We start from the raw sequence: 26,962 nt of genomic DNA on the forward strand, positions 1-26,962 counted from the left end.
AGTAGACATTCATATTAAGGACAAAACTAATACCACAGAGATCATTTTATTATTGCAAGGGGTACAAAGGGTATTAATGTTCAATAAAAGACTGACTCTTATCCTAACTCAGAGGTTAGGGTAGCAATCAGTTAATCTATTATAATAATGTATCATGTATAAAATATGTAATATGTTTGTGTGTAATAATATATATTAGTAATGTAGTTCTCTGACATGATGAAAATGTAACATGAAGCACATTATTATCTGTTATACATCCTAGCTCAGATGAACACTTGAATTCATCAACTCTTTGGTTTTAACTCTCAGATTTCAATTTCAGGGCTTGAAGAACAAATTGAATGGCATGACAAGGTGGCAAGCAGGTAAACTCAGGGGACAATTGACTAGGCCTTTTTAACAAGTAAGAGTCATTTGAAGATAAAAAGAGGGACTGTGCTAGATCCACACACTTAAGGGACATAATGGCCAGATGCAAAGCATGGCCCTGGATTGGGTTGTCATTTGGACAACTGAACTATAAAGGTCATTTTGGGAACAAATTGTGGAATTTGAATCGGAGGTAGGTGTGAGGCTAGATGAAAATATGTTGACATGGAAAGTCGGAAAATCTTAAGTAAAATAAGCAAATAACAAAACAGGGTATAAAGTCTCATTTTGGTAACATATATACACAAATATCTGAAAGGACATACACTAAAGTGTTAGTAATTTCTTGGTGGTAAAAATAGGGTGTTATTTTATTTTTGCTTCTACTTCTGGGGGAGTAACTTTCTATAATGTAAACATTTCTTCAAATAATAGTAATAATAATATTATTATAAGGAGGAAGAGGAGGAATGCCTGGGTGGCTCAGTGGTTGAGCATCTGCCTTTGGCTCAGGGCATGATCCCAGGGTCCTGGGATGGAGTCCTGCCTCAGGCTCCCCACAGAGTCTGCTTCTCCCTCTGCCTGTGTCTCTGCCTCTCTCTTTGTGTCTCTTATGAACAAATAAATAAAATCTCTTTTTCTAAAAAAAGGAGGAGGAAGCGGAGGAGGCTGCAAGATCAAAGAAGATGGGTGAGGAGGTGCCTTTGGGCAGGTGGTGAGGCACAGCACCTCCATTTTGGCAATGAGTCCACAGCTGGGATGGAAGTCCAGGATTCTGGTCTCCAATTTCATCCACCACACTGCCTCCAACAGAAGGAATTAAGACTCATGAGCAAGTTATCCCCAAATAGAAGAGTTTTACAGGCCATCACTACCTCTGGATTCTGTGAAAAGCAGTCCTACCTGCTGCTCTTCTATCTAGGAGCCCAGAGAGCTACTAGGATTTGTCATGATACCTGAGGCCAAGTGCCAGAAAAAAAAGAAAAACGTCTCAGGCTCCTACCACTCCCATCTTCATTGTTGTCTAGGTATAGAAAGATAGAGGAATAAATACTTCTGAGGCAGTTGTGGCTCTTCCTTTTGTTCTTGGTTGCAAACAGCTCTGAGGCAAAACTGGGTTATAAGAGATTATGAATCTTAATTAGGGTTTTGAAATTTAAATCCAACAAACAGTATAGAGGGAACTCAGAGCTAGAGATCCAGATTTAACCCAAGGACTGTCCAAAGCTAAACTATTGCAATTGGGATCACAGTGGATCCCAAAGTGGGGTCCCCAACGTGGGCCCTTGATCAGACTTGCCTTACCTGGATAGACCCCTCGTCAAATTAACCACACATCAAAGTCACAAATTCTTTCCTTTTCTTGGTGCTCTATGGAGCCCAGCCTCACTAGGATACCAAAAATGAAAACCAAAACCAAAATCATTAAATAAGCTGACATATTCTTTCTTTTTGGAATTTCAGGGGAAAATTATTAGATTATAATTCTATGTCAGTAACTTTAGGGCTTTCAGAATAGTTTGCATATTTGATTTTTCCCGATGTTTACCATCTACCTCTCTCCTGGAAACTTGCACTCAAGATTATATACTCAGTGTGAGAAAGTCTGTCATATAAAAGCAGCACTAATGACAGAAAATAAAATGTTTTGTAGCTAGGGAGTGCCTTCTATATATCCCTAACATTAAAGAAAACACACTATATTATCTTTGAAGTCCCTTGAGCTCTAAAATGCTGGACTACAAGTACTGTTATAATATATTTTAAGTACTTGTGCTCCATCTAGAGGAGCAATATTAGAATATCAGGTCTGTCAGCTTTTGCCAAGAGTTTTAAAACTAAGTTCTGGTGTCATTTATTTTATTATATTTTTAAAAGATTGTATTTATTTATTTGAGAGAGAGAGAGAGAGAGAGAGAGAGAGAGAGCCCACGAGCAGGGGGAGGGCCAGATGGAGAAGCAGTCTCCCTATGAGGCGGGAAGCCCAATGGGGCTCTATCCTGGAATGCCAGGATCTAGACCTGAACCAAAGGCAGACACTTACCTGACTGAGCCACCTAGGTGCCCCTCTGGTGTCATTTAAAAGAGAAAGAACTCATTTGGAAATAATCAAGAAAACCTAGTTTCAATTAACTATCAGTTTTTGATACTATCTAAATGATACAAGTAATAATTTTCCATAATCATATCACTTTAATGTGATTCCTGTTTTCAATTTGAAATGTGTCCTTCCAGTTTTGTCTGTTATACAATACACAGAAAATGTTCTATCCTGTTTTTCTCTCTTACTATTTTTGTATGTAGTATCAGTGTAATCATCGTCCCTCTGAGTAAATCTCAATCATTCCTCCCATTGCTGGTTGTTTGCATTATTTGATAACAACTACACATAACATCTTTCTTCCTTGTAGTATGTCCATGTTTGGGATTCTGTTCTAGTACTGAATGTCAGAAGTGAAATCACTGACTTGAAGTATATGATCTTTTTTTGAAACGACAGTACATATTTCCACATCAATTCCTAAGAGAATTGCACCAATTTGTGTATTATTAGTAATGTATGAAAAATACCAATTCCAGGAAACTCTCCCAGCCCTGGGTATTAAATGTTTTATTTATTGTTATTAAAATGTTTTCATAATCTAGTAGACAAAAAATGTTATCTTATTGTTTCAATTTGCATTGGTAAGGTTGAGCATTTTTCCTAGCTTAAGAGTTTTATTTCCTCTTCTGAGAATTTCTGTTCACACTCTTAAGCATTTGTCTTTTGGAGACTTCATGTTTTCTTACTTTGTGAGCTCTTATGTTAATGACCCCTGCCACCACCTCTACTAATTAGCTATCATTTGTTGAGCAGCCATAATATGTCAAAGGTGGTGCTAGCAGCTTTACATATATTTTTAATCTTCTTCACATCCTGCAAGGAAGAAGGAAATTGTAGTGGTAAATAGCTGACTCAAAGGCCATATGACCTTGGACAGGTTATTTTCTACTATGGCTTCTGCCTCATGTAAAGATATGTCTTAATTTTCTAATGAAGATATTAGCCTTTTGCACTACTTTCCCTAGGCTTGTCAGCACTTTTATTTTAGTTATCGTTTGGACATACAGAAGTAGCATCTAATAGTAAACTGTAAATCCTTTTCAAAGCCAAACCTATCTGGGCTTTAATTAGGTAAGTACAGAATGGCTATTTAAAGTGATAAAAAGATAGGACATGCTTGGATTTCTCTAAAGACAAATTAGGGCCTAGTTTCAGATTGTTAAACAGTTATTTGCATATCATATATTGACTAATCTTTCTTTTTCTCATTGATTTATGATGCTTTCTTTGTCATTCATGTAGTGAGATCTATATTTGTACCTGTTTTGTTGATCTAGTTATCCTTTGTACAAAAACCACATTGTTTTAATTATCTTATCTTTGTAAGATGATTAAAACACAATAGAACTAATTCTTCCACAACTTTTTTTTTTCAGAATTTTCTTCCCTTTTTATTTTCCAAGTAAACTTTAAGATCATTTTGCCAATGCAAGCAAAAAATATTTTTCTTTTTTTAAAGATTTTATTTATTTATTCATGAGAGACACACACAGAGAGAGAGAGAGAGAGAAAGAGAGAGAGACACAGGCAGAGGGAGAAGCAGGCTCCATTGCAGGGAGCCCCTTGTGGGACTCCATCCTGGGACTCCAGGATCATACCCTGGGTGGAAGGCAGGCACTAAACCACTGAGATACCCAGGGATCCCCATATTTTTCTTTTAAAGAAGGAACTCAAAGCAAAGAGATTTTGATTGGTGTTACATTAAACCCACAAATTAAATTCAGACAGTCTTCCAAATCAGGAATAAATACCTGGTTACCTTTCCAAGCCTTATTTTATATTTTTAATATAATTTGTATTATCTTCTTCAAGTGTCGCTACATACCTTGTTAAGATTATTCCCAGGCATTATATGTGTTTTAGTTGCCATTGTAAACAGGACCTATTGTATTTGTTTTTGTATAGGTTGCTGCTAGTATATAAAAATGTTATTGATTTTTATGTCTTTTATATTAAACTTAATATTTATATATAATACACAATAATATTACATTTTAAGTTTATATTTACAAACTCTTAATCATTTTAATAGTTTATCAGATGACTTTTAAATATTTTCTAGAAAAAATGATATGTTAAAAATGATGCTTTTCTTTCTTATAAAATTTTGTGTAGGAAAGAATTTATGTGGTGGGTCTGAGACAGTTTTATTGGAAAGGCCTGCTCGCAAGGTTGGCCTGTGGTTGGCTTCTAGGCACTTGGATTTGGGGAGGGTTCCCACCATTCCCTAAGTGATAAAAGATCATTTACTGTGCCTACACTGTTTTTACAAGCAATATTGGTTTATGCTGAACACCTGCTTTCCTTCTAGGAGTCTGAAATTTTGGTATGTACCAGCAGAGGCTTCCAATATAACCAGCCTCCAATGAAATGCTTGGACAGTGTGCCCCTAATGAACATCCCTGGAGGACAACATTTCACTAGGATCATCTGGAGGAATGAAGCACATCTGTGTAATTATACTGGAGATGACTCTAGGCAGCTTGTGCCTGGTTATCTCTGGACTTCCCTCCATGTGCTTTCTCCTCTTGTTGATTTTGCTTTGTATCCTTTCACTGTAATAAATCATAGCCATGAGCACAACTGTATGTTGAGTCCTGTGAGTCCTTGTAGAGAATCCTCAAAACTGAGGGTGGTCTTAGAAGTCTTCAATGCAATTTATAATGCTTCTCTTTTCTGTGTGGTGTTTTTGTCAAGTTTAGGTATCAATATAAATGGATCTGCCCTGCCTGCCTTCAGATGGAGAAAGGTCTAGAACCTCCTGATTTCATCTCCTGTCACTCCTCTCCTATGCTTACTCCCTAGTGGCTCTGGGAGGTGAAGGGGAGACCCAGAAAGTGACAAGAAACTGCCTAGAAGCTGCCTACAATTGCAAATTTGTATCAGTGCTATATCTCCTTTATCTTTAATTTTGTTTTTTGTTGTTTTCCCAATTAATTAGTTAAGTTTGTCTTTCTTATCTCTCTCCCCACTGCCAAAGAATCAGCTTTTAGTCTACTTTACATATATTTTTTAATTCTTTATTTATCTTTATCATTTTTAAATTCCATTTTGCTTAGGATCTGTTTTTTTCCCTAAAATTGCAAATAATATAATCCCTTTCTCTCCTTTTTTTTTAAATATTAAAAGTATTTGTTACTACAGATTTATCTCTGACATGCAGAATTGACTAGATCCTATACATTTTTTTACACGTTAACTGATCTGGTTTTAATTATTTATTAGACTATATTAATGATCTCATTTAAGAGATTCCTTTCTTGTTCCCACAGTTGTTTGATAGTTTGAAAACTTAAAAGAAGACTAGACTATTTAGACTAATTCTCCAGTTGAAAACAACTAAAAAATGTGCAAAGATTTCAAAAGTCTGAAAAGCATGAGAAAGATGATAAGATAGGAAGGAAAGCTTTATTTATCAGGCCAAAAATCTAAATAAAAATGGAAATTTAGAGGGAAAAGCAGAACACAGATGTTGCTTTTGCCTCTGAGGACATCTGCCAAATAAAGAAACTTGGTTTTTATTTTTATGTCTTCTTAGGACCCACAAGTTCAGAAATTCACATCTAAATTCTGGCAAAGATGGACAGTGTAATAGGAAACCTTCTCCCATAAAGCTAGGATTCCAAAGGGCTATTTTCTCAGGTTAAGAATGAACCAGAAGTAAACCTATTCTTTTCCTCTCTAAACCTCACCCCCAGGAAACTGTAAGAATGATAAAATCTTTTGATGCTGAATAGTGCAGAGAGAGTAAAGAAAAGAAAAAAACCTATCCTAGGGAAGCATAACCACATGCTGGCAGTGATTATGTGTTTGTAACCCCAATTCACCTTACCTGGATGGTCCAAAAAAAGCCTTACTCCCTGAATTTGTTTAAATTAGTCCTTAGATGGGGCACCTGGGTAGCTCAGTTGGTTAAAGTGTCTAACTTGGACTCGGGTCATGATCCCAGAGTCCTGGGATCCAGCCCCACCGAGCTGGGAGCCTGCTTCTCCCCCTTCCCACTGATCGTTTCTCTCTCTCTCTCTCTCTCTCTCTCTCTCTCTCCCTCTTTCTCTCTCAAATAAAGAAATATATTTTAAAGAAATGTACTCCTGGGCTGACTGTAGGCATTTGGCAAATGCAGTTCCTCTCTGGAGGAAGGCACCACTAATCTTAGGTGTCAGAGAATCTCAGAAGTATGAGCAGTTAGCATAATATCAAGCTCACTAGGAAATGAGGAACCAGAAACCAGAATCAACAGAAACACACCTATAATGGCTTCAGGTATCCTTCATTATCAAAACTCTCATTTTGAATTGTAGGAATCAAATAGATTTGGGTTTACTAGAATTTCCACACCACACAAAATTGTGCCACACCAGCCAAAGTACAAAACTCAAGAACCTAATAGATTCAGATGATGGAACTCTCAAATCAATAAGCAAAAGGCAGATAACCTCTTATAAATGGGAAAAGACTTGCACAGATCCTTTACAGAGGGATAGCCAAAGGCCAATAAAAATATGAAAGGGTGCATATCAAGAATATGCAAATTAAAACCACAATATGATACCACTGTATAGTCCTAGAATGGCTAAAGAAAGAGACAATTTGAAGTACTGATGAGCATGTGAATTGACTAGAACTTTCAAATACTGCAGTAGAAGTATAAATAGATACAATCCATTTTGGAAAGCTGCTTGGCAGTATTTACTAAGGACAAAACCTTTGACCTAGCGATTACTTTACAGTTATATCAGTAGAAATGCATGCATGCGCTCCCCAAAGATGTGTACCAGAATGTTTATTACCATTTGTAATAGCCCAGTTAGAAATACCTCAAATGTCCACCTACAACAGAATGAATTAATCTATTATATAAATTCATACTGTCGAATATTATACACTTCAATGATGAGAACAAACACAACTATCTGGACAGCATGGATGGATTTCATAAATGTAATGTTCAGTGAAAAGTGCCATGTATATACTGTGTCATTCTATTTATACAGGACCAAAGGCAACAGACCAGTAGAATAGTAAGTACCGAGAGACTAGAAATGGACATACAAATCTAGAAACTTGCTATATGATTGAGATGATGTTTAATATCAATGGGGAAATAAAGAACATTTCAGTAAAAAAAAGTTCAGTTGGAGACAACTAGACAACTAGTTATTTATGTGGTAAAAATACAAAATTAGTTATCTACATCACACCACATTCAAAATAAATTATAGCTGGATTAAAACCCAAAAGTAAAAGGGTGCCTGGGTGGCTCAGTTGGTTAAGCATCCAACTCGGGATTTTGGCTCAGGTCATGATCTCACAGTTGTGAGATCCAGCCCAAGGTAGGGCTCTGTGCTCGGTGTGGAGTCAGCTTAAGATTCTCTCTATACCTCTCCATCTACCCCTCCTAAAAAACAAACCACAAATCCAAAAGTAAGATAAAACTATAAAGCTCTTATAGAATAATATAAAAAAATATTTCATGATTCTAGGTTAAGAAAAAAATTCTCCAATAAGATATTAAAAACCTTAATCATTAAATAAAAGCTTAATAAACTAGATTTGAATAAAAGGAAAACCTCTACTCATTAAAAAGCCACCCAGAGAGACTGAAAGGAGGGTTTACAGAATGGAAGAAGATTTTTGCAACACATAGAACTGACAAAGTAACAGTAGGTCAGACACCATCAAATCAATAAGAGAAGACATTTTATGAAAAATCTAGGCAAAAGACTTGAACAAAAATTTTATAAAAAGAGAACTTCCAAAGAGCCAATAAATGTATGAAAATGTGTGCAACATCATTATTATCAAGAAGGAAAATACATTAAAACCTTAATGAGATACCATTACAAACTTAGCAGAATGGCTAACACCTACAAAGTCCAAAAATACAAGTAGAGCAATGGAAACTACCAAATGCTGCTGCTGTGTGGTGTAAATTAGAAAACAATTTTTATAATATAGTAAAATCAAAGATGCACATACTCTGTAACACTTCCATCTCACTCCTAGGTATGTACCAACATAATACATCCAACACAATACATGATAAGAATAGTCAAAGCAGCACTCTTTGTAATAGGTAAGTCTGGAAACAACGCAAATGTACACTGATGGCATATGATAGTCATACAGTATATGCTATTTGTCAATAAAAAATGTATGAATTGTAGCTACACGTACAGCAAGGCTGAATCTCAAACAGAGTATAAAGTGGATGCTGTCCAGATCCCTTTTCCCAGGCCACTGCTCTATCCCTCGGCTCCTGCCTTGGTTGCTAATGGCTTGCAGATGGCCCCTTGTCTGAACAATTGCCCTTGGCCAAAAAGGTAGCCCCACTACACACTGGCCAAAGACTTTTTATGACATGCTGTCACAAGTATCTCTGTGGGACCAACACGCGTGGTGCTTTCCATGCTCCAGAGCTCTGCTGGCTACCCGGCTGAAGCAGAAATCTCATTCTTGCTTATTAGCTCCTGTCCCTGTCCTGCTTCCTTCATCACTTTCTCCTGATAGCAAGAGCTTCACATACACCTGAATCAAGTACACCTGAATCCCTGGCCTTGTCTTTGCATGTGAGGAATTTTACCTGAGACATATTGCTAAGCTAGAAGGAAAGACACAAAAGATACATGTACATGTATCATGATACATACATAGGTGGGAAAATAAAGAAAAGCCAAAACATGGTCACCCCTAAAGTCAGAATAGTGTTTACCTCTGGAGCTGTGATCAGGAAAGGAACACAGTGTGCTGGTAATGTTCTATTTCTTGACCTGCATCGTGTCTCCACGGATATTCACTTTATAATCATTATTTAATTTGTTTATTTATGTGCATGTTGATGCACCATTTAGCATGTATAATATACACACAAAGAAGAAAAATTTCCACCTGAAGAGTTTTTTTTTGTTTCAAGCTCAATAAAAACGTATCAGAGAAGGTGAACTGTTTAATTCCTGCCTTATTACATTTGTTCAGATTTTCCTCATAGCCTAATATATCAAGGCTTATAACTATTTCATGTATCATATTTATCAATAAAATATGCTATGGATTTTTAAAAAGATTTTATTTTTAAGTAATCTCTGCATCCAACATGGGGCTCACACTCACAACCCTGAGATCAAGAGTCACATGCTCTACTGACAGAGCCAGCCAGATGTCTCCAATGCTATGGATTTTTATGTCATTGATATATCCATCAGTTTAATAGTAATGATTGTATTAGTTATCTATGATTGCTGAAAAATTTACCCCCAAATTTAGCAGCTTGAAAAAAAACACTTTCTCCCATGGTTTCTGTGGGTTAGGAGTCTGGGCATGTCATCACTGGGTCCTCTGGGTCTTTCACAAAGACCACAAGGCATTGGCTGGGACAACAACTACCTCAAGACTGGACTCCAAAGGCTCTACTTCCAAGACTGCTCATATGGTTGCAGGATTTCCTTGTGGGCTAGTTGAACCGAAGGCGTTACCTCTTTGCTGGCTGTTGGCTGAGTGATGTCCCTCAGTTTTTTGCCTTGTGAGCCTCTCATGGCATGGCAGCTGGTTTCCATTAGAGCAAGCAAGCAAGGCAGAAGCCAGTCTTCTTTATTTACCCTAATTCCTATCGAGATGTTTACATCTCAGATGTTTTTTGATGTATTCTATTCATTAGAAGTAAGTTTCTAGGTCCAGGTCATACTTGAGGGAAAAGATTACACAAGAGCATGAACACCAAGATGGGGATCATTGGCAGCTCTATGAGAAGCTGCCCACTACAATGATATAAATCACCAGCTAGTTTGTCCATTGTTGCTTGGAGAATCACTAAACATTATTAAACGAACAAAATCCTGACTGATGCGCATCCTAGATCACAGTATACAGAATTTTGCAGGCACAAAGCAATTAGATCACAAGCTAATATTTAACAGCCAGAGATTCTGTTCCTTAGGATTTTGAGTATGGGGCTTCTGTTTGAAACACTGTTCATTTTCTCTGCCCCCAACACTAATTTACATGTGGCATGTATCTTCTGCAGCAACAGAAGCTTCTTGTTGACACTAAGTTTGTTTGAGCTGCTCTGGAGAACCAAATCATATCTTTCTTTAGGTGACTTTAAGACTGCAAAAGTGAACTAACTTTAAGTTTATATCATAGCCTATGCTTAAGAACAGACTATCCTAAATATACTCTTCCTACTGAATACAGATCCAAGTTTTGAGTTACATGGCACCAAAAATATAAATATATCTAGAAAAGTGTCTTTTTTTGTCTATTTGATCTACCTTTGATTGATGGGGAGAGGAGCATGAAAATCATCCATGCCAATAGTGGGTTTTTTCATATTTTTATTGACATATTATTTTGTCAAAATAATCCATGCTGTAAGTAAGGAATTCACTACTGGTTGTGCCTTATAGGCCCAAACTGACTTTTTAACCACTTAACCATTTAAAGTGTTTACTGTCTTAAATTCTACTTTGCCTGATATTAGTTTTATTCACATTTTAAGGAGATCTTTGGTCCCATTTTAGATTTTTGGGGGTTATTTTATTTTGGATGTGCCAATCAGTAAATCATTGATTGCACTTTGTCTTTTTAACCTTATTGTGAAATACTCTGGATGGGTTTTAAATTGGGGGAAATTAAATTCATTATGAATTATGTTGCATGGCACTTACTGTTTCCATATCCTATTTTATACAAAATTGAGGTTGTCAGACTACCAACTTCACTGTTTGCCCAGAGCCAATACAATGCACTACTAGACTAATCTTAAACATCAGTTATGTTTTAGCTGGGATTTGACGTGTTTAAATATACGCCCTATTCTAAATGAGCACTGGGTATTATATAAGACTGATGAATCACTGAATTCTACCTTTGAAACTAAGAATATATTATATGCTAATTAGTTGTTTAAATTAAAAAATAAATAAAATTTTAAAATGCCCTATACTGCAGCATTTGGTAACATTTGCACTACATTGTATTATTTTTAACTTCTAATTTATCCTGGGTTTCCAACAGAATTCTAAGCACTTTCTATGAATTAAAAAATCACTAGAAGGGCTCTCTAAGGTGACTTAAAATATACTTTCTTATCAGGTTTGACTTGAGTGTGCTTCATCCTCATTGGTTTTAGCAATTAAGTAACAAAAAGAAAAAAATCAAGTTCATTGCCTATTCTCCCTATATTTGATTCCATACACTCCATAACAAGAGCATGATGGATGCTGAACACTTTCACTGAAAATATTTTTAAGACTGGACTGGCTCCCAAGTACATGCAGTTTTAAAAACTGTATGGAAGACTGAATCTTCACCTAGCTAATCTCAGGTAAGACCTGCTGATTTGTTTTAATAAATTAGTTGTGGAAAGGCAGGGAGAACAAGCTCTAACTGTAACACCGCCTGTTAGCTGTGAGCTCAGCTTTGCTCCACCTGCAGACAGTATTGGGAATAGCCAGAAAGGCAATTCTAGTCCACTCATGAGACCTATTAAGAGCCAGGCATGAAACACTCTACTTCAGTAAGGGAAAATTGTTTTAACAGTCTTAAAACTGCCTAATAAACTCCTACATTGTTGATTTTGTTTATTAAAGCTTACATTTCCTGGATAAAACTGAAGCACATGTTAATTTCCACAACGTGTGACAGCAGGAAAATATAGAGCAAAAATATTTTCTCCTGCATTTATTATTTTCAGCTTTGGATAGCCTAGGAGAAAAATCTTATATGCTGCAATGAGCACATTCCTCTCAGATACTGGGATTTTTGACCAATTTACAGCAGACTCTCACTGAATTTACTGTTTTTAGGAAATCATGGGAGGGAGCACTTTTTGTTTAATACATATTTTTAAACCTTCTATAGTACATGTTAATTATTAGGGGAAAAAAGAGAAAAACAAGTAAATCTCTAGTCCCCACATCTTTAAAAGCCTAGAAAGGAAGATGAAATGAATTATGTATTTTTTAAAATATTCACAAAGGTCAAATTATAAGTTTAAAGATAGCTTTACATATTTTATTGGAGCTTTCTATTCTATATAGAGAGCTATGAACTATTATTAAATCCCACATGAAAGCTCATCTTTACATATAATCTCTGATATTTCTATGAATGAAAATTGCCTTATGGTTGGTTTTCTTTCACAGCAGAACAACTGTGGGTCTTGGACCCCAGGTGTATCTGCAGGAGGCTAAGAAGTAGCACATCTGAGGGAACACATCTACCTCTTTGGGCCAAAGGCTCATCGTGCCATTGGTAGCGAATATGTGAAAGGGTCAGTGATGGCCACCTATATGCAAATGCTGTAAATGCCTTAAGAACATTACAGGCAGGGCACCTGGGTGTGACCTTGGGGTCCTGGGATCAAGTCCTGCAACCGGCTCCCTGCAGGGAGCCCACTTCTCCCTCTTCCTAGGTCTCTGCCTCTCTCCCTTATATCTCTCATGAATAAATAAATAAAAATCTTTAAAAAAATTAGAGGCATTATGGATGGCACGTGATGTGATTAGCACTGGATTGGCAAATTGACAAATTGAATTTAAGTAAAAAAAAAAATACAGGTAAAAATGCTACTGGGAGGGGTGCCTGGGTCGCTCTGTTGGTTAAAACTTTGCTTTTGGCTCAGGTCATGATCTCAGGGTTCTGGGATTGAGCCCCACCTCCAGCTCTGCTTGTTTCTCTGCCCCTCCCCCTGCTCTCTTTCTCTCAAATAAATAAAATCCTTAAAAAAATGCTATTGGGAGTTATTTGATTACCTACAAGTGAAAAGATCTGACAATCAGAGATCAGAGAAACATTATGTCTATTACATATTTTATCTTTTTTTTTTTCCTTTTCCTTTTGCATGGAGCAGTGGTTCTCAAACTTGATCACCTGGAGGGCATGTTAAAGCAGTTTGCTGGGCTCATACCAAGAGACTCTGATTCAGGAAATCTGAGGTGTGGCTGCACAAGTTCTAGGGGTTGCTGACAATGCTGCTCCAGGACCTTGCTTTAAGAAGCACTGGCCTGGGGATCCCCGGGTGGCTCCGCGGCTCAGCGGTTTAGCGCCTGACTTTGGCCCACGGAGCGATCCTGGAGTCCCGCATCGGTGTCCCGGCATGGAGCCTGCTTCTCCCTCTGCCTGTGTCTCTGCCCCTCTCTCTCTCTGTGTCTGTCATGAATAAATAAATAAATCTTTTTTTTTTTTTTTTTTAAAGCACTGGCCTGGAATATAGGGATCTCCAGTTAAATGGACAAGCTGGCTGTGTGGCTAGTGAGTGTCTGGGGTCATCTAAGTGCTTATTGTTTGTGGGATTCCTCCTCTCTGGTTCAAGAGAAGGTTCAAGAATACTTGGTTCTCAAGGTTCTCTGGTTCTTCAAAGGTTCAAGAATACTTGGTCTAGGCAGCCTTTGACAGCTTATTGGAACTAAATTAACAGTACTAATAGCTTTTTATTAACTTGGGTGTGTAGTATGTAATTAAAAGACACAGGTAATTCAGAGACTTCACTGGAGTCAATAGCTGCAATCTTCTGTCCAGAGAAGTGGGGATGTAACAAAAAAGGGGGGGGTACTTTTTTGTTTAGAATTTTCCCTTTCCTAACTGTTCTCGAGTGTATTGAAACTAAGAAGCAGAAAATGGCCAAAAAAATGCAACTGAAAGAAAAACAAGAGACATAGCTAAATCATCAGTTGGAATCCTTCCTGTCAGTTCTGCCTGCTAAAAAGCTGTGATTCATGTCTCCCTCCCCACTGCTTGTGTTCAGCTCCTCCTTACTTCTCTCCCTCCCTTGCAGCAAGGCCCTCTGAGGGTATTCATATGGCATCTTCATGCCCCTCCAAGTAGAAAGATCATAAAAAGGCGGTCCATTCCTCTGAGCTGATGCAGCCCACAGCCAGGTGAGCAGGGTTGGGCTGTATTTCAATCCAACTCAGTTAGCCAGCACCCTGGTCTAGTGTATGGACTGCACACCTGCATGGGACCTCAGCACACACACTCCCATCTGGTGCCCCACCTGTCCCATCCACAGCTCATACCACCAGTATGACCTTCCTCAAATTCCATTCTGTGTGCATACTTGCTTCAAAGTCTCTGACCTTCCACCATTGCACACAACATTCTATATGATATGAAACCTGCCTCTTTTCAGATTTTTTGTCACCTTTGCTCACAATTCCCAGGCTTCTGTCAAATGGAGCTACTAATGAAGCCTGAACATGCCACACTCCTTTATTCCTGTATGGCTTTGCACTACTATTCCTTTAGACTAGAAAGCTTTTCATTCATGCCTTTCTCCCTATGTTTGTTTGGTCAATTTCTAGTCATTCTTTTAAAAAGACCATTTTATGTGAAAGAAACATGGACTATTTTTTTTTAAGATTTTATTTATTTATTCATGAGAGACACACAGAGAGAAGCAGAGACACAGAGGGAGAAGCAGGTTCCTTGCAGGGAGCCTGATGTGGGACTCGATCCCCAGACCCGGGATCAGGACTTGAGCCGAAGGCAGATGATCAACTGCTGAGCCACACAGGCATCCCCATGGACTTACTTTAAAACTTGGAAAATGCAAAGAATTAGGGGGGAAAGTCCATATGAAAAGGTTAACTGTGGTTCACACTTCTGATTCTTTGATTCATTTTTTCAAGGTATTTTCTATGCATATATATTTATGGATCATACCTTAAAAGTTTGTATCATGCTTTTTTATTTTTAAGATCTTATTTATTTATTTGAGAGAGAGAGAGAGAGAGAGAGAGAGAGAGAGAGAAGAAGACACAGGCAGAGGGAGAAGCAGGCTCCATGTAGGGAGCCTGATGTGGGACTCGATTGATCGCAGGTCTCCAGGATCAGGCCCTGGGCCGAAGGCGGTGCTAAACCACTGAGCCACCTGGGTTGCCCTCATGCTTTTTTTCACCTAATATTACATTGTAAATTTCCTTCTCAATTTTTACAAATTATTTGAAAAAAACTTTTTTAATGGCTACATAATTCTCATGTTCATCTGTGTGCATACGATCGATCCTTGAACACAAGGAGGTCAGGGGCCCCAACTACACCCCTAACAGTCAAAAACTTTCATATAACCTTTGACTCCCCCAAAACTTAACTACAAATAGCCTACTGTTGACTGGAAGCCTTACAAATAACATAAGCAGTCAATGAACACATATTTTGTATGTTATATACTATATTCTTATAGTAATAGCTTTTTCTTAATTTTTTTGTATTTCTAGTTAATACTAGTTTGTCTTTTTCCAAAACTAAATTGTTGCAAATCTCCAAAATTTTTTTCCAATATATTTGTTGAAAAGAAATCCACAAATCAGTGGACCTGCACAGTTCAAACCTGTGTTGTTTTATTAAAGATCAACCGTATAATGTATCTGAAGAGTTTGTTTAACCCTTGTTCTGGTCTTTGGATGTTTTTTTTTTTTTTCATTTTTTCCTATTATAAATAATGCTACAAGGAAGAGTTTAGTACATAACTGAGACAGCCCCTCTGAGTATTCTAGAGGATTCTAGAGTGGGATTACTGGGATGGTAAAAAAGAACACTTTTAGATTCTTGATATGCATTGTTGGGTTGCTATCAAGAAAAGGTGGTCAAATTTATAAACTCACCAGTCATGTTTCTCTCTTTTTTTAAGTTTTTATTTATTTATTCATGAGAGACACAGATAGGCAGAGACATAGGCAGAGGGAGAAGCAGACTTCCTGTGGGGAGCCGGATGTGGGACTCAATTCCAGGACCCAGGATCACACCCTGAGCCAAAGGCAGTCATTCAACCACTGAGCCACCCAGGGTTACTATTGAGATTTATACATTTCTCAACAATGAGAAACTCATGGGCCAGGGTTGAGTCTTATGTATTCTTTTCCTCAGCACCTAACCAATTACCTGACAAAAGGTATGAGTCAATGAAGCCTTATTTAATGATCTAATGAATAAATGAAAATAAATAAAAGATCATTGAAGAGTTGACTTCTAAATTAATATGGATTTCATCAGGATGGTATATTTACATTTTGTATTAAACAGAAAGGATTACTAAGTCCTTAGACAAAGCTACGCAAACTTGTTTAGAGTAATATAAATTTGAATAGAAGAGCATATAAAAATTCATACTATTAAACTCCTAGAAAATGAAATACTATTGGCAACTGTTTATTCAAAAAAGAAAGCTAAACAGTTTTTTTCATTTAAAGAAATTTTCTCTGCCAATACTATAAAATTATTTTTATTGATTCATCTGAGAACTTATCAAATTGGCTCAACAGTTATCATACATATTTTCCAAAAGGAAAACACAAAAAAAGGAGTACTTCCTCTGACAATAGAACACGTATTATATTTACACATTAAATACACAAATGAATGTTACACTTGAAAACAAATCCATTTTTGTCATGTTATACTCTAAAATTACAACTTGTATATTCCTAATTTGGCCATTTCACAGTTTTGCTATACCACACAAACACACACACACACATATTTATCCAAGTTAATACATCTGTGAGATAAATCAGAGGTTGAAAATGGGGTTGCTGCTAAGATGGAAATAAGACAAATATTCTTGTCTCTGGAAGGGATGGTTGAATGGAGGTCCTGGGACTATTCAAATGTAGCCAGCTCTCCAGCTCAGAGTCTTTGAGTGTGCTGGAGTACAAGGAGATCTCAGACCGGCTGAAACCTCTCTAACATTCGCGTGTGTTCTTTTACCAAAGGTGAACGTTCTTACCTACAAGCTGGGTTTAGAGTTTCTTGTTTGGTTTATTAGCTGCAGTTGTGTTTTCCCCACTTTCCCCTTTTGGTCATAGTGTTGTTAACCTTTGTAAACATTTAAATGTACAATTAAAGTGCTCAGTTGTGCTACATCTGAGCCACATCCTGCTCTGGTTTTGAAAGCATAGCTCTCAGGAACCTCAACATAATTTTACTTATTATGTTTCCACAAAAAGCTGAATATGGCTGTTAACAGGTAGTCGTTGAGGTTGTTGCTACCATCCTCAATTAAGGCTGACTGAGTCCTGGGTGGACTTTGCTCTGTGCTGAATGCCCTGCTGCTTCACACAGAAAAATGCGGTAAACATGACGCTCTGATAAGTCATACATCACTGTTTTTCAAAAGAAGCATAAACCCCTCCTGCAAAGAATCCATCAATATGAGAAACCTATAAAATGAAGTTTCCAAAAATCGAAACATTTTGTAACCCACTCCCAAATTTTGATTCCTACCCTAACACACAAGAAACTAGACTTCAAAAGATAAAGACTAATTTTTCTTCTCTGGGTTGTGGGCCATAGTCACACCTTGCCTTGCATCTGCTTATTTATGGATTGCCTCCCTACCAGGGCCTCCTCCAAAGGGTGGCTGGGGAAGGTCTCACCAAACCCTGACCTGGCTATATTTCCCACCTCACTTCTCTGTGGAGCCTCTATAATTCAGGCTATTATGCTACAAAATAAACAAATCAAGTTTCACTAGAAATGAATAGGGTAGGAAATTTTAAGAATACACCTCGCATAACTGTAAACAGTGGTGTTTCTGTTGGATCTGAAATAAAGACCTAGAGGTCTCTAGGCCTCTCTAAAATTTAGGGACACCAAGCACAAATGTTGGAACAAAAAGTACCACTGCTTTAAGACTTTTAACATTGGTTACAATATGTGAAATTGTAGTTGCTGTTGACAACTCGAAATGAAAACATCTACTGAATGGGCTCATGAATACAGAGTGACCACACATTGTTAAAGATGTTACCAGCTATCAAATAGTTTTGAAAATACATTTAGATGCTTTGTTATAGGAGATAACTTTTAAATTTTAAGTTGTTACTTTTTTTTTTTTATCATGGTTCTTTGACACAAAGTATAACGTATTCGTATTCCTCAGCTTACCAGAGACTAGATGGTAAAACACTGTTACAGACTGGACTCCATGTTAGTTCCGCAGGAATTGCTCGGCCAGTTTCTGTACATAAGAGGCCTTATGAAAATCTTGTGGAAAAACATCCGAAATACTGGTGTTCTGAAAATTATGAAAATCCAAGGATCCACAATGGAGATTACAGATAGAAAACGCAAGGCTCGGAGGTCTTCCATTTCTTCAGTGTTTCCATCTTTCTCATGGACAGTTTTAAATGCTCCATAGTAAGCACGATACTGTTTAAAGAAAAAAAAAATCCCATTATGATATTGAAAGGTTGATGGTAGAGATAAATGCACTTACCTCACTTTAGAAACATTAATTTCGTATGAACATAAAGACTCAGCTTGGAATATTCATTTTTGGCAAATGTGCAAGCAGCAAGGGCCACTGCAGCTACCCGGGTGAGGGAGGAGCCTAGCAGGTGCAGGGCTGACCTGAGGGCTGTGTGGAAATGAGCACCCCTGGGAGCCCCGGGCTCAGTCCCTGGAGGCTGTTCTGCCTGCTGGGAGGCTGCAGGCCTGGGGTTTCCAGGTCCCTGCCACACAGAGGAAGAGCTGAGGTGGGGCAAATCCAGTCCACCCAGTCTTTTACAGACAGGGTCACCACATTTTCATAAACGCAGAGATTTTCTTTTCTTCAGTTCTTTCTTTCTTCTGCCTGCTCTCCGTCCTCTGGTTAGCCCAGAAAGAAGCCTTACTTGTGAAATGTCACATGTATGGAGACAACAATGAAACAGAAACTTTTAATCAACGTGAGGAGACAGGAAATACTCCAGTGAGAAGATCGGAGGAGACTTACAAAGGGACCTGCTACCTTGTGTGAATTACTTATTCTCAGAATAGATGGTTACCTTTCTGTAGCTGACATCCTCTTTTCAGACTAGAACACACACACACACAGAAACAGAAGCCTACTTACTTGGGCCTGATTCCCCTATTGTCTTGATCTTTCCTGCGGTGTCTGTGGAGCCCTGCAAACTGCCCTCTCCCGTGGCTTTTCCGGTCACTAAGCCAAGATGGCCAATACTTCTGCCAGCACTCCAGTCAGCTCCCACTCTGTTGGAGGCCAGCCACTCCATTCCCCATGCCTATCGAGATTCTAAATCCATAATGGGACAAAATGGACTCTAATGGGACAGAAAGTATATAAGCTCCACGTTTGTGGAGGGGGACATGAAAAACTGCCCAGACCAGACCCATTTGGGGGCAATCAAGGAACATGAAATGTGTTTTCTCATAATTGTTTCCTTACCTTTTACTCCCTTTTCTATAGAGCATTTCATTGGGCTCGGACATTGCCATCTACCCCACTTAAGAAGAGATACTCATGGGACACCTGGGTGGCTCAGTGGTTGAGTCTACCCTTGGTGCAGGGTGTGATCCTGGAGTCCTGGGATTGAATCCCACATCAGGCTCCCTACGTGGAGCCTGTTTCTCCCTCTGCCTATGTCTCTGCCTCTCTCTCTCTCTCTCTCTCTCTGTGTGTGTGTCTCATGAATAAATAAAAAAATCTGAAGAAGAAGAAGAAGAAGAAGAAGAAGAGAGAGGAGGAGGAGGAGGAGGAGGAGGAGGAGGAGGAAAAGATACTCATGGAATGCCTTAGATAGCTTAGTCGGTTAAGCATCTGACTTCAGCACAGGTCATGATCCCAGGGTCCTGGGATGGAGCCCTGCATGGAGCTCTGTGAGCTCACTGGGGAGTCTGCTTGTCTCTCTCCCTCTCCCTCTCCTCCTCCCCCTGCTCATGCTCTTTCTCTCTCAAATAAATAAATAAAATCTTAAAGAAAAAGAAGATATATTCATATCTAAATGCCCTCTCCTATCATAATTGATTACTACTACTAGTACTACTAATGGCTAATGTCCATGTAGGACTTAACTATATCCAGGTACTGTAAATAAGCATTTTATTTTAAAAACTTCATTTCACCCTCACAAAAATCCTATGCAGGATGATCATTATCTCCATTTCACAAACGTCAAAACTGAGCATTTCACTTTAAAATCTTTTGGATTTTACATGCCCAAATCCTAGCTCCTTTCAGGGTCTATCTCTGTTACAAAGTCCTTCCGGAAGTCTCTTGGCGGTAGTGGTTAAGACCATTGGCTTTAGAGTCTGACTATGGGGTCGGATGAAATCCTCTCACTAGCTGTGTGAAATTGGGCAAATTATTCCATTTCCTCATCTGCATGATGGGGATAATTGTACCCACTTTCCTTCCATCACTGTTAGTAAGTTTGAATATGATGGTTTATACCTTGACGACAGGCCCCAGCACATAAGAACTCAAAAATTTGGTAGTATTATTATTTTATCAATTAGTAGTGACTCCTTTTATCCTCTAAACTCCCTCATGGCCCCAATCACTCCATCCCTCACTCAGTATCTCAGCTTGTGTGGGCAAATGTGATATTTTTCTCATTTTATATCCTCACAATGAATTACAGTGTCTTGAATGTTGTAGGTACCAGCTACATGCTGAATTCAATAAATGGTTGACAATAGACTATACATTTGATTTAAAAAGCAAATACTTTATGTAAGTTTGTTTTTACGTTTGTTCCTTCCTCTTGAAAGTGGAGTACAGTGATATATAATTCCAACTATTTCAGAGTATTTGATTAGTTAGGATCTGAGTAACTAAATGACATCTACATAACTGAAACCATTTTATTCCTATGCAGTATTCATCCGTGTCAGTTCTATTGCATATAACTAGGTTATTTGTATTTTCCAGTCACTTGATTTATATTAGAAATGTATTGTTCTACACCTGGTTTTTTAATTTTTTTACTGATCGAGTCTAAAAATGTGACAGAAATTAATTCGTTTATGACAGTAATGAAAACACATATTCTATAAATCCTGAAAAAGGTATCAACTTGAACACAATTTAGACTTTCAAAAGATCTCTGTTGCTCAGTACAACTCTCTAGAACACACTTTAAAAACTGTTCCTATAAAAGATGATTGGATTAAAGAGTAATCTCAGATTATACACCACATATGTTTAAAGTCGTTCAATTTACACAGCTAATTGATGTGAGAAGAGCTCCCTCAACTGGATTTAGGAGTCCATTAAGACAATGTTGCCATTGCCAATTTGCTGGAGCCTTATATAGCGGGACATCCCTGTGAGGAGAGAGCTCTCTGGATTCCAACGCCCCTTCTATCATGTTCATCCATCACAACACCTTAGACCGAATCCTCTGCTCTAGCCCTTTAAATCCACTTTCAACATTTTTTCCTGGGTGTAGGTCTTGCCCACCATCCCTTACATACATCTACCAGCTTTCTTTGAAAGGAGCATCTTACCCATTCTTTTTTGCCCACCAGAATGAATACATACATGAGTTATCTCAATATTTGTAGGATGTCCTTCATCACTTCTCTGACTCCATGGATTCTGATATATGCAATTACACAAGCTCATACTTATCCTTATCTGGCTTGTAAACCTCTCAGCTATTATTAAATCTATCTAATCTATCATTAGATTCCTTTCTCATCTGTCCCTGCTCCTCTACCTACCTCCAATACATTGTAAGCCTCTCAGGTACATTAATTTTGATTAAAATATGTTATATGCATTAGAGAATGTGCCGCAAACTGCTTCTAAAGCTCATTCGATATTCCCTGTGTTTTCTTCCTAAGAAAGTTTTCAAGTTGGAAATTTGAAAATTCAATTTGGTTAAGTATCTTGCTCTAATGCAGCATTATAGCAAAATTAATTTAAAAAAATCAAACCCAACATACTTTTCACTGGCTTAATGAAATACAATATTCATGCTATGAGTAGGGTTTTTTTTTTAAAGGTTCTTTTGTCCCTTCATATATGGCTTTACTTTTTCCAATCACTAGACTCATTCCGTAGAAAAGCGATTTTCAAAGTGTAGAGTTTTTCAATTCTCTGTGAGTGTGTCTTCAGGGTCAAAACTATTTTCATAAAAAAGAAATTACTTGCCTTTTTTACTCATAAGTTTTATCAAAGATACCTGATGTGTAATGACATCATCACTTCCATGGCTAATGGAATATATACTGTGTATTCTTGTGTTTTTAGACCTTTCTAAGGTAGTTGATTTTGGGTATACACAAATGTACATTTTCAGATGTACATTTCACAAATGTACTGTTTTCAATACTTCTGTGCTCTTAACACTTCTGTGCTCTTTTTTCTGTTTTACCTGTTATAATCCCTATAATTTTATTCTCATTCTTAAATCATTGTGAAAGCCTAATGTTTTCCTTACACCTATGCATCTCTTTTGTTGCAAAAACAAAAGTACATTTTGTTAACTTGTTTTGCAATAATACTTAATTTTTTTCTTATTTTAAATTTCAATATGATAAATACTGATAGCTATAATCTACAAAAATAAAAGTTCTTTGCATCCTTAATAATTTTAAGAGTGAAAAGGGCTCCTTAGACCAAAACATGTTAGAAAACCACTGCATTAGAAAGTAATGCCCACTGAGGATATTTGGAAGTGTTTGCTGAATCACTATATTGTACACCAGGAACTAATACTACACTGTATGCTAACTAACTGGAATTTAAATTAAAACCCTTTAAAAAAGAAAATAATGCTATCTCCTGAGGAGATCATATTTCTTGGTTAATTTTCTATGTCCACGAGGCAATAATAATAAATGGAAATCATAATTAGTAATAATGGTACTAATTTTTGAGGCCAGACACCTGGTTAGGTGCTTTATTTTTATTCATTCAAATCTTCATAACTATCTTACAGGCAAGTATGGTTATCCTTGTTATAGATCAGAAAATTGATGTTAGAAAAGATACTTGAACCACTATCATAGCTAGTAAGTGATGAAGGCTAATTCAAACCCATGTATTATGCTAAAGCCCTTATCCTTTCTAGAAAATTATAGTTCCTGTGAAGAATGCTGTCTGCATTGCTTATCTTTGGAACATTACAGTTTTTTTTTTAATAAAATCATTTTCAGGGACGCCTGGGTGGCTCAGCAGTTGAGCGTCTGCCTTTGGCTCAGGGTGTGATCCTGGTCCCAGGATCGAGTCCCACATTGGGCTCCCTGCGAGGAGCCTGCTTCTCTCGCCTGTGTCTCTGCCTCTCTCTCTGTATTTCTCATGAATAAATGGAAAAAAATCTTTTAAAAAATCTGGGATCCCTGGGTGGTGCAGTGGTTTGGCGCCTGTCTTTGGCCCGGGGCGCGATCCTGGAGACCCGGGATCGAATCCCACGTCAGGCTCCCGGTGCATGGAGCCTGCTTCTCCCTCTGCCTGTGTCTCTGCCTCTTTCTCTCTCTCTCTGTGACTGTCATAAATAAATAAAAAATTTAAAAAATATCTAAAAACTTAAAAAAAATCATTTTCAAATCCATTATTTCTTTCTATCCTCACAATCCCAAGTTATTCAAGTCCCCTGAGAGACATGTCCAAATGCAATACTCTTGCATTATACTCTGTTATGTCTTTTCTGCATTATTATTACCAAGACATTCAAACTGAGGACATAATATACATGCATTTGGCTACTGTCTGCTTTTTCACAGCACAGGTAATTAAGGCTATTTACTTAAGAGCAGAGGTCTGGGTGAGGGGCACTGAGAGGGGCACTTGATGGGATGAGCACTGGGTGTTATACTATATGTTGGCAAATCAAACTCCAATAAAAAATATACAAAAAAAAGCAGAGGTCTGCAAACATTCTGTGTAAAGAGCCAAACAATAAGTGTTTTAGGTTTATAGCTCAAACAATAAGTGTTTTAGGTTTTATAGCTCAAGAGGCAAATGGTGAGTGTTTGGTAGGTACTTTTGTAACAAGAGAGAAAACACATTTCCACAACTTTCATCGATGAAATTTAAAATGTAATAATAATTAAGTATTTGAGGGGCAGTAGTTCATGTCTACTATGGAGAAAAATCAAAACCTTTTTTTTCTTGGAATAGTATTTGAATTAATTGGGGTTTAGAGTTCCTGTACACTATCATCAAATAGATTGCAAAATCAGTTCATTTGTAAATACTATTCTTAATTCCACCCACTGTACAAAAACAGCAGGCAGGATGGATTTGGACTGTGGGCTGCGGTGTGCCAACTTCTGCTTTAGAGTGTGGTCCTCCAAATGGGATCCCTACCAGCAGCTTTCACCTCACCTGGGAACTTGTTAAGAATAAGAATTCTTCAAAAACATCTGAATCAGAAACTCGGGAGAGGAGGCAGGCATCTGTGTTTTTAAAAGTCCTACTGGTGATTCCGAGCAAGTTAAAGTTTGAGAACCACTGCTTCATATCTATGTCTATATCTTACCTATTCATACAGATATAGATTTATTTATTTATGGGAATTCTGACCTTAACCCTGCATGAGGATGCCACAGACAACTCTTTTCCCATACATGAAAGCCTCCGTTTAAGGAAAATCCCATTATATTTCACCTTGATCCAATCTTGAAAGTATCATCCAAAATTGCTACGTTGCCATAAGAAACTTAACATTCCTATTCACAGAAGTCTCAGCATTCAAAAGCACTGAATTAGCAATGAATTTATTTAAATGTTGCTCCTGTTGAACAAGCACCCTGGGGCTGGGGGCAAGTCTTCTCAGCATCCATCAGCCGCTCCCAGAAGTCTTGGCTGGGACTCCAGGAGGAAATACCATCAAAACGACGAGGTAATTCAATCTCCACCACCACCCCCGTTAGTCAACTGAAACCTGAGATAATGGCTTTCATGTCACTTCGCTTGCCAAGACAGACACAAGACCTGTCAAGACAGGTTATCAAAACGACACCGTTGGCTGAACTGTGCCCACACACCTACCTGTCCAAACAACCTCCCACCTCCATGGCCACCATCCTCCGTGGCGGCAGCACGAGGAACAGCAGCTTTACTCTCTCATCTCTGCGTATCACTCTGGAAGGATTACACCTCCCCTTAGTCTTCGGCCACGCTAACACCTTTTGCGGGGAAACTCCCAGGTACATTTGCCTATATCCGGTGCCACTAAAATCATGGGCAGGTCCAAGGACTAAAACACACTGCCCAGCCACCGGGAAGGAAAGAACTCGTACTGCCAAGGAGGAATCACATTTCGCTGTTCAAAATTCCGAGGCGCAAAAACAAGCCCGAGATCTTCCCAGAGGGAAGGAGAGGGGCGAGGGTACTGCTAAGCGGAGAGCTTCTGCGGGGCTACGAAGACGCGATCAGACTCTGTCTTTCCCTTCCTTTCTTTGACTTTCCCCGTTCTGGTTCAACAAACCCGTTTGTGTGTCCTCGGGGCTATGGAAGGAACTCAGATCTGGGCTCTGGAGGGAAACCCAAGACACCCGCGGGGCCCCGGGAGCAGCTCCTCCTGCGCGGGGTGCAACAGCCTCCACCCTTGCCTCCCGCCCCCGCGGCGGGCCGCGCTCCTGCGCCGGGACTCACTATTAAAGGCAGGGAGCACATAGTGAAGAGCACGGTCATGAGGGCCAGCAGCAGCAGGTGGTCCAGCTCCTCCAGGGGCTGCGCCGCCGCGTCCCTCTCGTCCGCGCCCGGCTCCGCGCGGTCCCGGGCGCCCCAGCGCGGGCGCTGCCGCAGCCGCCGGTGCATCGCGTAGAGGTTGCGCATGGCGCTCACGTTGCACAGCACGATGGCGAGGACCAGCAGCGCCATGAGGCTGGCGTAGAGCGCTGAGTAGCCCAGCACCGACCACGAGCGCTCCTCGTGCATCATCTGGATGAAGCACCAGGTGCCGGGACAGTACTGCACGAACTTCCCGAAGCCCGCGAAGGGCAGCGCGCAGAAAACCAGGCAGAAGGCGCCCACGATGGGCGCCACGAGCGCGCCGCGGCGCAGGGTGATGTGCCGTCGGTAGAAGAAGGGGTGCCCCAAAGACAGCCAGCACTCCAGGGCCATGGCCAGGAGCTGCAGCGTCGAGGCGAGCCCAAAGAAGGACATGAAGAAGGCGAAGGCTTGGCACAGCGAGCTGCCCGACGCGGGCGCCAGTCCCCACAGGCTCCGGTTCTGCGCGTAGGCGGCCAGCACGAAAGGGCTCACGAGGGATTTGCCCAGCAAGTCTGTGACCGTCAGGCCGCACACCAGCACGCAGAAGACCGAGGGCGGCGGGCGCGGCCGGCACGACCCCAGCCCGGAGCGCGCCAGCAGCCCCAGGGCCAGCAGGTTGCCCAGGAGACCTGCGCTGAAGAGCACCGCGCCCATCGTCGCCGAGTTGCCCTTCTCCACCGAGGTGATGTTGTGGCAGCGGTAGAGCGGCGGCCGCATGGCGGGCGGCTCGGCGGGCAGGCGCAGGGCTGCGGAAGGGCCAGGGGCCCCGGCGCCGGCGTGCGGGCACCCCCGGCGGCTGCGCGCGCGGCCCGGGACGCGAGGCCGTGCGGCCGAGGAAGCTGCGCGGGCTGCAGGGTGTTCCGCACGGCGGGCGCCTCCTATCTAAACCCTCGGGTTGCACCCCGCCCCCCGGGGCGGGCCGCGTGCGCACCCCGCGCTGGCTGTGCGGAGCCCCAGACAGCCGCCCAAAGATCCCCGCCCCGCCGCGGCGCCCCCGAGGAGAGCCGAGCCCTAGTGCCCCGAGGCGGAAAGAGAGAAAA

At 39.7% G+C, this 26,962-nt stretch overlaps 1 protein-coding gene across 3 annotated transcripts in view; it reads right to left on the reverse strand.

Moving 5' to 3' along the window:
* Window positions 1-26,684, reverse strand: part of PTGDR (prostaglandin D2 receptor) — a 33,125-nt gene extending 6,441 nt beyond the window's left edge. For 2 of the 3 annotated variants that reach the window (XM_055304430.1, XM_055304429.1), the window contains exons 1-2: window positions 25,803-26,684; window positions 18,359-18,622 (exon numbers count right to left, since the gene is read on the reverse strand). In XM_055304430.1, the coding sequence (XP_055160405.1) occupies window positions 18,383-18,622; window positions 25,803-26,639 (1,077 nt within the window). In that variant the 5' untranslated portion in view covers window positions 26,640-26,684 and the 3' untranslated portion in view covers window positions 18,359-18,382. Of the gene's footprint in view, window positions 1-16,085; window positions 18,623-25,802 lie in introns of those variants that run through there. The other variant, XM_055304428.1, reaches the window with a different exon arrangement.
* Between the last annotated feature and the right edge of the window lie 278 nt (window positions 26,685-26,962).

This window comes from Nyctereutes procyonoides, unplaced genomic scaffold (assembly GCF_905146905.1).
Source record: "Nyctereutes procyonoides isolate TBG_1078 unplaced genomic scaffold, NYPRO_anot_genome, whole genome shotgun sequence".
NCBI lineage: Eukaryota > Metazoa > Chordata > Mammalia > Carnivora > Canidae > Nyctereutes > Nyctereutes procyonoides.